This window comes from Abramis brama (assembly GCF_963993115.1).
Source record: "Abramis brama genome assembly, chromosome: 2".
Taxonomy (NCBI): Eukaryota; Metazoa; Chordata; class Actinopteri; order Cypriniformes; family Leuciscidae; genus Abramis; species Abramis brama.
In genome coordinates this window covers 3,956,661-3,968,439 of record NC_139964.1, presented here as the reverse complement: position 1 = coordinate 3,968,439, position 11,779 = coordinate 3,956,661, and the positions used below count along the sequence as shown (strand labels likewise).

The following is an 11,779-nucleotide window of genomic DNA, read 5'->3' as shown; positions in this document are numbered from 1 at the left end:
AAGAAAACTCTTGACATGATGCTCACACCTTTTATTTGAACTGTTTTGATTTTAGGTTTGTCTTTACATTTCTGTTAGCCTGAGGTGGGAAATCCTATGGTAGGGGAAAACAGATCATGTTTCCCCAACTATGCTGATGTGTGCAGATTATACACTGATATACTGTCCAACTTCTCGTTCCGCTATCTCGCTCTTGTGACTGTCGTCAGCCGTGATGTCAAAAGCAGCAGAAAAGGAGAAACGCAATGTCACTAGTACAACTACTACTGTAATATCATGACTTATTTTAAACAATGCTTGCATGAATAATATTCTCAGAATTTGAGGAATCTAAAGGCTTTGGCTGATTTTTGGAAAACAATCTTTACTTTCTGTCACAGCTGGAAATCACAACTCTACTGGATGTAAATGTCGTAACTCACCCACAGATTTTGATCAGTGTGTTTGAAATGTATATTGCGTAGTCTCACCTAGATACAACTCATGATTTTTGAGCCATGTACATTTAGATACTGTGCAAATTGTAGACGATTGTATTTGCGGAAACTAATTGCTCAGAGATCTGAATTGGTTGCATCTCAAAACTGATTCCGACCTTCTAAATAAAGAGCCAGTCGACTATTTGGTAAATTCATTGTGACACTGCAGCTGGCGTTGAAGAAACAGTCAGTGTCCTGAAACATGCACTTAGCACTGGACTGTACAGGCGCATTGGTTAGGCCAACCTAGGATGCTAGCCTCAAGCTCAAATTCCAGTACTGACTTGGTACCGAAGTCGGTACTTTTGACAACTCTAGTCGCAAGTGCGCTTCTTGAGATCAGGGGAGTGAGGTTTACACGCACAGCTCTTACTGGCCCACGAATGTCACACAGAGAGGAGTTGGTTTTGGATGCCGAAATGGCCGACTGACTGATGAACTGACTTTCCTTGAACGGGACTTTCAAACGGACTGGATGTGATCAGTGGATTACAGTGTGTTGAGGAATATCATCTTAACAAACCCAGTCGGCCACACTAGGCGAGTAGAAAACGTCTGCAGGGATTCTTGATTCTTGCCTTTCGCTCTCAAGATAAAAGAGAAAAAAAGAAACGAGCCGTTTGTTTGTTTGTGGTGACAGCAGGCTTTTTGGAAACTTCCGCCGTAAGAGCAGAAATGCGCTGAGTCAGGAAAAAATGCAACCCCTTCCCCCCCAAAAAACCCGTTCCTGCGCGCGGTCCACTTTCTGTCTTATTCCACCTCGCCTTACCACATCCTCCACACTATCTCCCTGCTTATCTCCATTTTCCTTCATCTCTCTCTCTCTCTCTCTCTCTCTCTCTCTCTCTCCCTAGTTCTTTGTGTGGGTTTGATGTGCAGCAGCATTCAGTGCATTCAGCACGTTGAGGTTGAAAACGAGAAAGAGAAAACAAGGTAGATAAGAGACATTGTGCAAGACTCGCTCGCTAGAAAAGACTCTTGAGATTTCAGTATTTTATTTATTATGATGATGATAATAATTCATTAAATGCACATTCCAGTCAAAAGTTACAATGTGTCGATTGACGCATACAGTATGTACTCTATAAATAACATCCAACACAATGTCAACACTCCCACTCTAACTGTAACACACTGTACATGAATGCGTGATCTCGTCGAACGCACTGTTCTAGAGGCCCGTTCACACCAAGGACGATAACCATGTAGTTTTAAAAATCGATGTAAAAAAATAAATAAATCAAATGTTCTAAATGTAAAGGAGTAGTCCAGATCACAACTATTGTTGCGTTCAAGTCCTCCAAGGAAGTTCGTGTTTACGAGGTCAGGTGAGTTGGATGGCGGTGTACCTTCTCTTGTTTAACTACACAAACATACAGCAAGGTTTTTAACTCTACACTTGGAGAAGTAAAAGAAATGTGCATCAGTTTGAAATCTTGAGATTTTGAGATCCTTCTTGTTCTGGTCACAGTTTTATTTTATTTTATTGCCATTTTATACATTTTTTATTTACTCTTATGATTGTGGCCGGATCTTGACGGCTTTGTTGAAAATAGTTATATAAATAAAATGTTTCATAAATAAATAATCACACACACAAAAAAAAGAATGTGCATCAGGTGTGCTTTGCTTTTTTTGTTTAATTTAAGAAACCACTGTAAACTTAATTTTTTACATATTATATTGTTATATTACAATGCAATTATATTTTGTGCAGGCAATTAGCTTACTTTGTTGTAAATAAAAAAAATCTGACCATATCACTGCTAAATACTTTAAGTATTTTGCCATTTTTCTCACTAGCACACACCCAACTCGTAAACATCGGGGCTTAAAGAAAAGCTTCCCACTCGTATTTACGACATTTGTGGTGCCGTTCCTGTGCGTTCGACTCGTAAATACGATGTATACGAGATGACTTGAACGCACCATTTAACAAAACCATTTAGAGCGTTTTTTTCCAGCTGGTGAACGATAAAACATTGACAGCCAATCAGAATCCATCCTGCTTTAAAGAGCTCGAGCATTTAAAGCGGCAGACGACAAAACTACTACACGCTTATAATAAACAGATCGTCGTCGTGCTTTGGTGTGGACGCTAATATAGTTATCGTTCTTGGTCTAAAAGGGCCTTTACTGTGGCGTTAACAAACCTGAAGTGGGCGACTTACTAACTTGCTCAGCAAGATTCTCTCAAACTGTTGCTGAACTGAAGGATAAAACCTGACAGCAGAAAAAGATTGATCTATACAGCAATGCTGAGAATTTCAGTGACGCATGAAATCAAGTTTGAGTAGCGACAAGCGTCTGTGTTCACGTACTTGAGTAGATTACGTTTCTACCCCAACAATTCAGTCACTGACTAAACATAAAACATCATGGTAAATTTAAGTTAGGTGAAGGTGACAGTCAGTAACAATCAAATCATCTCAGAGGATCTACACTGATAGCACACGTACATCTCAGAGACGTCTATTTGATGTCTGCGTTACATCTGCGAGATGTAGTTGCAATACGCTTCCTGACAGATGTTAAACAGACGTTTAGAAAACATCTTTAAGATATTTATGATTTAAAATGCATGTAAAACTGCTTTTTACTATAAGTGCAGAACAGATGTTTTCCTTATTAAGTGCTCTTTAGCAGACATCTTACAGACGTACCTGTGCTATCTGGGAAAATCCACTTAAACTCGTAACAAAAACATGTAATACATATATAGAAACAGACATGAGCTTATAAAATATACATGGCAGACATCATGTTTACAAGCATATAACACATGATTTTTGACTTCTGACCTCAGATGTGTGTAACGATACGCCCTTTTAAACATTAAACGACCCCAGATGAATCTGAGCTGACACAGTAAAGCAGATCTTTCTCAGGAAATGGTGTGTATAATTAACAGCATGTTGAAATTCGTTTTAATACCAGCCATTTTTGTATATCCCCATTCATCAGCATTACATTTTAATGGTTATATACTATGAAAAACTAGTTTCAGAATGTCAGAATGTCACTTTCTGTTCAACACTGTTATCTTCAAACTCGGCGCTTAAAACCGATGCTTTGATCATATTTGATAAAGCGCATCATGATAGTCTTTTCCCCCACATACTTCAGTCAGTTTACAGAAAAAAGTTCTGTTCTCAGCATAAACCACAGGAATAATGACTGTGCAATGTGGTTTGGTAAACCAGTATTTGCAAGTTAAGATACACTAGATTGGTTGATCATTAGGGTTAAATATAAGAGCAACAATTAAACATTTTTGAAAACCTTGTCAGCCAATCAGAATCCATCCTGCTTTAAAGAACATTTAAAGAGAAAGACGACAAACGCGCGCTTATAATAAACTGAACAATATCGTGTGCTAGTGTGGATGCTAATATAGTTATTGCTCTTGTTATGAACCAGCCAATTGGGGGTGGGGGAATTTATTGTTTTATTGTTTAATAATGTGAATATTTGAATAATGCTGGTACTTTGGACCTGAGGTGGGAAATGTGATTTCTTAAATATTACAATTATTTAAAAAAAAAAAAACATTTATTTTAAAATGGCACCGTCTCCTGAGAATGGGCCCTTAGCACACAGACCAGCAGAATGTTATTTTACATTTACAGAAAAATGACATCTGATTTTAGCAATACACACACTAAATATATTTAAACACCTATAGAAATGGAAAAAAAAATTAGTGGTCGACCAATATAGATTTTTTTAAGGCCGATGCCTATATCTTAGAGAGCAGGGTGGATGATGGCCGATATATTTATAATTTATATTACTTAATATTAAATAATTTGCAAATAAATAATTTGTTAAAATAAAAATGTAAAAAAATCAGCAAAATAAACAGACTTAATTCTGTAGTTCTATTACAGTATTTTCACAAGTAAAGAAACTGTTAATAAAAAAGAATAAAAAGGAAGTAAATACTGCAACCAACAGGGCACTCAGTATTCTGGTGAGTTTGTGTGCATTGAGTTTAGGTTTCACTAATTTTACATACAGCACACAGTATGAATGACATGAATATGACAGTGCAAATGGATACAGCATAGTTTGAAATCAAGGGTTTAAAGTTTGTCGATCCTGCGTCTACAGAAGCTGTTTCCACCCAAAGTCGCGAATTTAACTTACGCGCAATATTTGAATAAATCGGATTCGTGTTTTTTGCGTTTTTCACATCCGTAGCAAGCATTTTGAGAGGTGTTTTGACAATTCAGAGCCACCAAAAAGACGAATATGAAAAAACGCAATTGAAAATTTCGAACTCAGTGTGCAAGCACCTTAAATGAGAAAGTATTATATTATTTGCCTTTGTATTACTAATGGGAGCATGGGATCACATGGGATCAGCGCTGTCAAAATAAAAGTCCTGCATCCGAAACCTCAGCCAAAACAGAAAAAGGTATCAGCCAATGCCGATATTTAAAAAAATGGCAAAAATCGGTGAATATATCAGCCTTGGCAATATATATATCGGTCGACCACTGAAAAAATAAAATAAAAATACAAACTCTATATTGCAATGATTCTCATAATGTGTTTATAAAAATAATATTTAAAAACTGGAATGAGAACCTCAGTGTGTGTGTGTGTGTGTGTGTGTGCATGTGCATGTGCGTGTGCGTGAGAGACTTTCCTGCAGCATTTTGTCAGTACTCAGACCATGAAGGCACCAAAGAAGTTATCATATGGGTTATGGAGAACCAGCGAGCTGTTATTGACCTTCACGAACACACTGTCTCCTTCGTTCAGGTGGAAGATGCCTCCCAGATAACTGTTGCCCCGCTCGCCGCCCGACTGGTGTTTATCCGATGAGCAGAGGAACCTGCAGTAAAAACATTCATGACCTTAATGCTGACAGAAGTCATCTACAGTGGCTACGTTTACATGCACAACTTTTGTTTCAGTCGGACTGAATTCATTCCGATTGATGAATCTGAACGTAGTGTTTACATGAGCGCTAAACGTGATCGGGCTGATGAAGCTTCAAATCGGGATAGATTTTTTGACATGCGCTCACTGCACGAATATACAGAGTTTCCCGCTGTTTGCGCATAATAACTATTCTCCTACATTGGTTCTTTATTTGTTTTAAACAGTAAACTTAATATTTATCCATTTCTGGTCATAATTTGGAGATGATGAGCGTATGAGCCGTTGTGCCGCTGCTTATATTGATCATGCAGTAAAACTGCCCAAAACCAGTCGTGTGTGTGTGAGCGTCTGAACCAGCACTGGTGGGCCGTTGTCCTGCTCCACTTCACACACGCAGAGAAAGGAGGATTATAAGAGGACGAGAAACTCATTTATACGACACTTTATTCATCAGCTCGTTACGCTATTTCTACGTCATTACACTATTTCTACGTCATTACGCTATTTCTACACGCTATTTCTACGTCATTACGCTATTTCTACACGCTATTTCTACATCATTACGCTATTTCTACGTCATTACGCTATTTCTACGTCATTACGCTATTTCTACGTCATTACGCTATTTCTACATCATTACGCTATCATTACGCTATTTCTACGTCATTACGCTATTTCTACGTCATTACGCTATTTCTACGTCATTACGCTATTTCTACGTCATTACGCTATTTCTACACGCTATTTCTACGTCATTACGCTATTTCTACGTCATTACCCTATTTCTACGTCATTACGCTATTTCTACGTCATTACGCTATTTCTACGTCATTACGCTATTTCTACACGCTATTTCTACGTCATTACGCTATTTCTACGTCATTACGCTATTTCTACGTCATTACGCTATTACGCTATTTCTACGTCATTACGCTATTTCTACGTCATTACGCTATTTCTACACGCTATTTCTACGTCATTACGCTATTTCTACGTCATTACGCTATTTCTACATCATTACGCTATCATTACGCTATTTCTACGTCATTACGCTATTTCTACACGCTATTTCTACGTCATTACGCTATTTCTACGTCATTACGCTATTTCTACATCATTACGCTATTTCTACGTCATTACGCTATTTCTACATCATTACGCTATCATTACGCTATTTCTACGTCATTACGCTATTTCTACGTCATTACGCTATTTCTACATCATTGCACATGCGCAGTCCTTTCAGTTTCGGTTTTCAATCCGATCAAGTGTTTACATGTCCTCTGGATCGTATTAGAAAAGGAATAAACCGCCCCTTTCAATCCGATCGAAATCTCCTTCAGATCGAGCTCAGTCGGATCGATTAAGTGTTTACATGAAGGCTTTTCAGTCCGACTGAGCCGTCAATCCCATTACTAACGGATTATTTGGACGCATGTAAACGTAGCCGGTGATTTCCGTGTCAGATTGAGTACCTGGAGTTCTGCATCAGCTCGATGGGCTTGTTGTTGTAGCTGTGCGAGCACTGCATGACTATGTGTTGGAAGAATATGCAGTTGTCCAGGTGGGAGATCTTGGAGAAGATGTAATAGTACCCGTCCTGCTGGATGTACAGACTGTTGTTCTTGTAGCCCATTCCCTCCATTAATGTGTGGTAGCTGGTGGTGGTCCTCCAGCCCAGGACACCGTTGCGTCCAGACGTGGTGGAATCACCTACACAAACACACAGTATAGTTAGATTATACATGTGTGTGTGTATATATAAAATCGTGATTAATCGCACCCAAAATAAAAGTTTTCATTTACATAATATATGTGTGTGTACTGTAGAACGTGTACACGTACATCTATGTCGTTAGTGTCAAAACCACATGATCAGTGAGAAGTGGACGTCAAGCTTAAAGCGTAATGGCAGAGCATTCAAGTCAACTAGCGTATGAAACCTCTACTGCTACAGCCAACAAATACACAGACATGAATCTGGAAGCAGATCTAGGCAGGCGGAGCTGGGGAGGTGGAGGGGCTCAGAGGAACTCACAGCAAACACTCAACCACAATATTTGAGTGTTGAGCGAGTAATCTCGTTGGCTGCAGGATCATCTGAACCAATCAGCTTGTGCCATGTGGTGATGTAAAGGTCTCGCATGTAAAGGTCCATCAGCCTGCGCCCTCTAGAGTTTCATGACTGAACTAGATATTGAATAAAAAGTCTAAAAGTGTAACGGACGGCACAGAACGATAAGAATGTTTTTAACGAAAAATGACATGGCTTATAAAATAATGATTTTACTAGAAGTTATTGTATTATTAATGGAAAGACTCTCTCTCTCTCTCTGTATGTATGTGTGCGTGTGCGTGTGTGTGTGTTTGTACCTACTTAACCACATTTTGGGGACAAATTTGTTCCCAGAAGTGAGCTAAACCTGACAAAACCTCAAAATGTTATAAAGTTTTTTCTATTATTGTAAAAATGTAGAAGGTTTTATGTTAGGGATTGCAGTATTTATAACTAGCTGTACTGTATATAATCAAAAGTAGTATACACAATGTCTCCATTCATTCTGATAGCTGAGTAAACGTGTGTGTGTGTGTGTGTGTGTATGTGTGTGTGTGTGGAAGGTTTTTCATACTTTGCAGAAATGCTGCCGGTTTGCTCTCAGCTTCAGCTTTAGGGGTATTTTTAGGCAAAGCTTCATTAAAATCTGTTTAGAAAACAAGCAGGATGAACATTAAACACATGGTGAATCGCAATATTTCAAACCTGTGTATGTGTGTGTGTGTGTGTGTTTACCAACCAGTTGCACTGCTGGGAAATTTGTCCTTCTCTCCCTGCAAATAAATATTTGACAGCAGAATTAATAAGATCATCCAAGACGTGTTTATATGTTAACACACACACACCCGAGTAAAGATAAACTCACTTTTCTACGTTCCACTTTCGGGATATCTGATGAAATCTAGGGGGAAAGAAAATATTTGACAGGATGTTTTTTCTGAACTTTTTCCTGGAACATTTTGGCGTCAGACAAACACAAACACATAACCAATCAGATTAATGCTTTTGGTCACGTGGCTAGACGTGGCACGCGCTTACGACTTCGTCTGTCATATTTCCGACTTATCTCATTATTTAGACTAATTTTGATTTAGTATGTCTTAGTTAAAAAAAATGTAATCTCATAATTTGACTTTTCCCTCATAATTTATGACATAATTAACTCATAATCATGATTACGACTTGGTATGTCATATGTATGACTTTTTATTAAGATTTACCCAAGCATGATTATGTTTACTTGTGTGGTTGAAATAGGCAACAATGTTTGTATAATAAGAACCTGATTTGCTAAAAGGCGTCTAATGTGTGTTCATATGTTTGCTCTCAGACCCTGAAACTAAGTGTGCAAACCAATATATGCGTTTACAGGAAATCAACACAGTAATACAAAACTATTTGCAATATACCGCGGTGGTTGTGTGACCTAGTGGTTAGGAATCTGGGCTAGTTACCAAGATTCAGAGGGTTCAAACCTCCACCATGACCAAACACACCACATGTTACGACCCATTAGCTAACAGACAGACTAACCAGTCATTAATGACACTAGAACAGCAGAGCGCTGCCTATTATTAACAGAGCTAGACACAAATTTCACTTGTGTGTAAAAGTAGAGTTCAAGAGAACAAAATCGTGGGAAACTAGTGCAAAATATCAGTGATAAAACTGTAAGTTTCTGCAATCTTTCTCTTTTTCCCTCCATCATAAACGAGTGTGTCTCGAGCGTCAACACAGTAACCTCTGTCGTGTTCTCTAGCGTTCGGATGCTGGTGTTCGGGAACACACTCGTGTGTGTGAGACGCTTCTGGAGGGAATGAAACCAAATCATTCTGATCACACGCTTCGACTCTGGCGTTTCAGAAACACCAAACCAACATTTGAGACGCTGCGATGCCATTGGTCCACTGGTTACTCCAGTTATCCAATCACAGCTGATGCTGAGTGGGAAGTCACGTGGGTTTGTTGCGCATCAAAGGATTTATTCTGTAAATGTGTTTCATAGTAGATTATGCACGTCTTCCTATTGGATAAAAAATATATATATATCTGACTCCATTTAGCGCATCTTATTTCCATCCAGCATTTTTAATGCAATCTCAGTTTGCATAAAAATAGGTGAATAAGGATAGGTCAATGTAGATTTGGAGATATTAGATTTGGGGGGGGGGGGGGGGGGGGGATTTAGCATCCTGTAAAAAGTTAGTCACAAAGTCTTGAGTAAATATTGCACATGCAAGTTTGATGAGCTCATATTTACTCAATAGATGGGATATTTGCGAAGGTAAAAAAAAATCCCAAATAGTGATTAAGAAGGGGGGGGGGGGGGGGGGAGCCTGGCTGCGCCGTCCTACGCACTTCCGCTCAATTTCATTTTCCTTCAGTACTACGTCTGGGACTGCTGTATATTCTTAGGTTTCCAGAAATCGGGTTGGGTCACATCCCGTAAAAAGCAGCACCTAAAATACACACTTTCCATAATGATTTCACCAATTGAGTCCGAAATTCGCATCCGAAATTTTCGCACGTTAAAAAAAAAAATTCGACCTCACGTTATGTCAATCACGCTTGCACGCTTGCACTGTCTACGAAACTTTCGTCCGTAAAAAAAAAATTCGGATTGGGTTCGATTTTTTTCAGTGTGCAAGGTTTCTGTGCGTGACGAATTTTAAGGCTGACGAACACGAAAAAACGCATACGAAAATTTCGGACTCAGTGTGCAATGGCCTTAAGGCCCTTGCACACTGAGTCCGAAATTCGTATCCAAAATGATCGCCCGTTAAAAAATAAATACGACCTCACGTTATGCCAATCACGCTTGCCTCCGAAACTTTCGTCCGTCAAAAACAAACTCGGATCAGGTTCGATGTTCTGCGTTTTTCGCATCTTTAGCAAGCACTTTGAATGGTGTTTTGACAATCCAGAGCCACCGAGTCACGAATATTCACGAATACGAAAAATGCATGCAAACATTTCGGACTCTGTGTGCAAAGACCTTTAAAGCTGGATGTATCTGTGTTTGTGTCTCTTTAGTACGAACTAAACATGACACTCACGATCTCCAGCACAGTCAATGTTCTCACTGTAAATACTCATTACTAAGTTGAGAGAAAGCTGATGTCCATGTGTGACGAACTGCGTCGTTATTTCTGGGTCAGAACAGACCAAAGACAATAAGCGTTATATTTTGTTTTAATTGATGCTTATGAGAGTATTTTTATTAGGTTTTGCATTTGGATATATATTTAGACTTCATCATGGCTGATTTGTAAATTGTAAACCCCTCAAAAATTCTCTGTATATTTTTGCCATTCATTTTTTCACCATGAATATCACAAGTTCAACCTTTTAAAAATAATAATATTTAGCCTTTTCAAATCAGGCCAATATTGTTTATTTGCATAAAGTCAGGTTTTGTACCAATCCGATGAAGTAAAAACTTTTTTCAGTCTAAAATGAGTGAAGAAGCATAACTCTATGAAATGCATGAAGACTGTTTTTCACCATGTATATCACAAGTTCAACCATTTTTTTAAAAGAATATTTAGCCTTTTCTAATCATGTCCATATTGTTTGTGTGCATAAAGTCAGTAGCATGAAGTAAAAACTCAAAAAGTATTTTTTTCAGTCTAAAATGAGTGAAGAAACTTAACTCTATGAACTCCAAGAGCAAAGACACATAACAGAAGTGCATGAGGACTGTTTTGCACCATGAATATCACATGTTCAACCATTTTTCATGTATGAAGGACTGACCGTGTGTCTGCTGTAGAGATGGGCGATGCACACCGCCTCGATGAGCACCCCGAGCAGGGCCACGGTCAGCAGCAGGTAGAGGAGCTGGAGCCGCGGGACGTCCCGCCTGACGGGCCCCTGGGCCGGGAACACCTGGCTGTCCACCACGAACACCTGAGGACTGCGCTCCTTCTCCTCTCCGTTCATGCTGCACGCCTCCACTGAGCTAACCAGACACACTCTCCTCCATACACTCCACTGCATCCGAGAGCGCAGCACACACACCAGCGATCTGAGGGAGTGAGAGAGACGTCCTCTGACCCGAAACCTCACGAGCGCATGAGAGTGCGAGAGAGAGAGAGAGAGAGAGAGAGAGAGAGAGAGAGAGAGAGAGAGAGAGAGTGGGGAGGGGTTCAATAAGGGATAGAAACTAAAATAAGGAAGTTTGGGCTGTGTGATGGTATATCTATCCGTCACTTCATCTACGCATGTCTTGCTGTTCTCTATTTACATTGCTCAACATTGTTTTTGCAATGTGAAAAAAAGTGACAAAATCCTGCTTATTAAATAAAGAGTAACTTTTTATTATTGTTACTCAAAAGTGACAATGTCCTAC

The 11,779-nt window shown here is 39.1% G+C and overlaps 1 protein-coding gene across 1 annotated transcript; it reads right to left on the bottom strand.

Moving 5' to 3' along the window:
• Positions 1–1,454: 1,454 nt before the first annotated feature.
• Positions 1,455–11,515, bottom strand: LOC311077496 (TNF superfamily member 14). Its single transcript, XM_084106031.1, has 6 exons — positions 11,185–11,515; positions 8,294–8,329; positions 8,168–8,201; positions 8,003–8,074; positions 6,848–7,085; positions 1,455–5,322 (listed from the first exon to the last, which is right to left on the bottom strand). Exons 1-6 carry the CDS (start codon positions 11,425–11,427, stop codon positions 5,154–5,156), a joined length of 792 nt encoding a protein of 263 aa, XP_083962157.1. The 5' UTR covers positions 11,428–11,515; the 3' UTR covers positions 1,455–5,153.
• Between the last annotated feature and the right edge of the window lie 264 nt (positions 11,516–11,779).

What these genes read in the sequence shown, in the direction of transcription:
- LOC311077496 (XM_084106031.1), bottom strand. Translation starts at nt 11,427, where the DNA reads ATGCAGTGGAGTGTATGGAGGAGAGTGTGTCTGGTTAGCTCAGTGGAG. An exon ending in ATCTCTACAGCAGACACACG is followed by an intron (nt 8,330 to 11,184) that starts GTCAGTCCTTCA and finishes CTTTCCCCCTAG; the next exon opens with ATTTCATCAGATATCCCGAA. An exon ending in ATTTCCCAGCAGTGCAACTG is followed by an intron (nt 8,075 to 8,167) that starts GTTGGTAAACAC and finishes TTTTCTAAACAG; the next exon opens with ATTTTAATGAAGCTTTGCCT.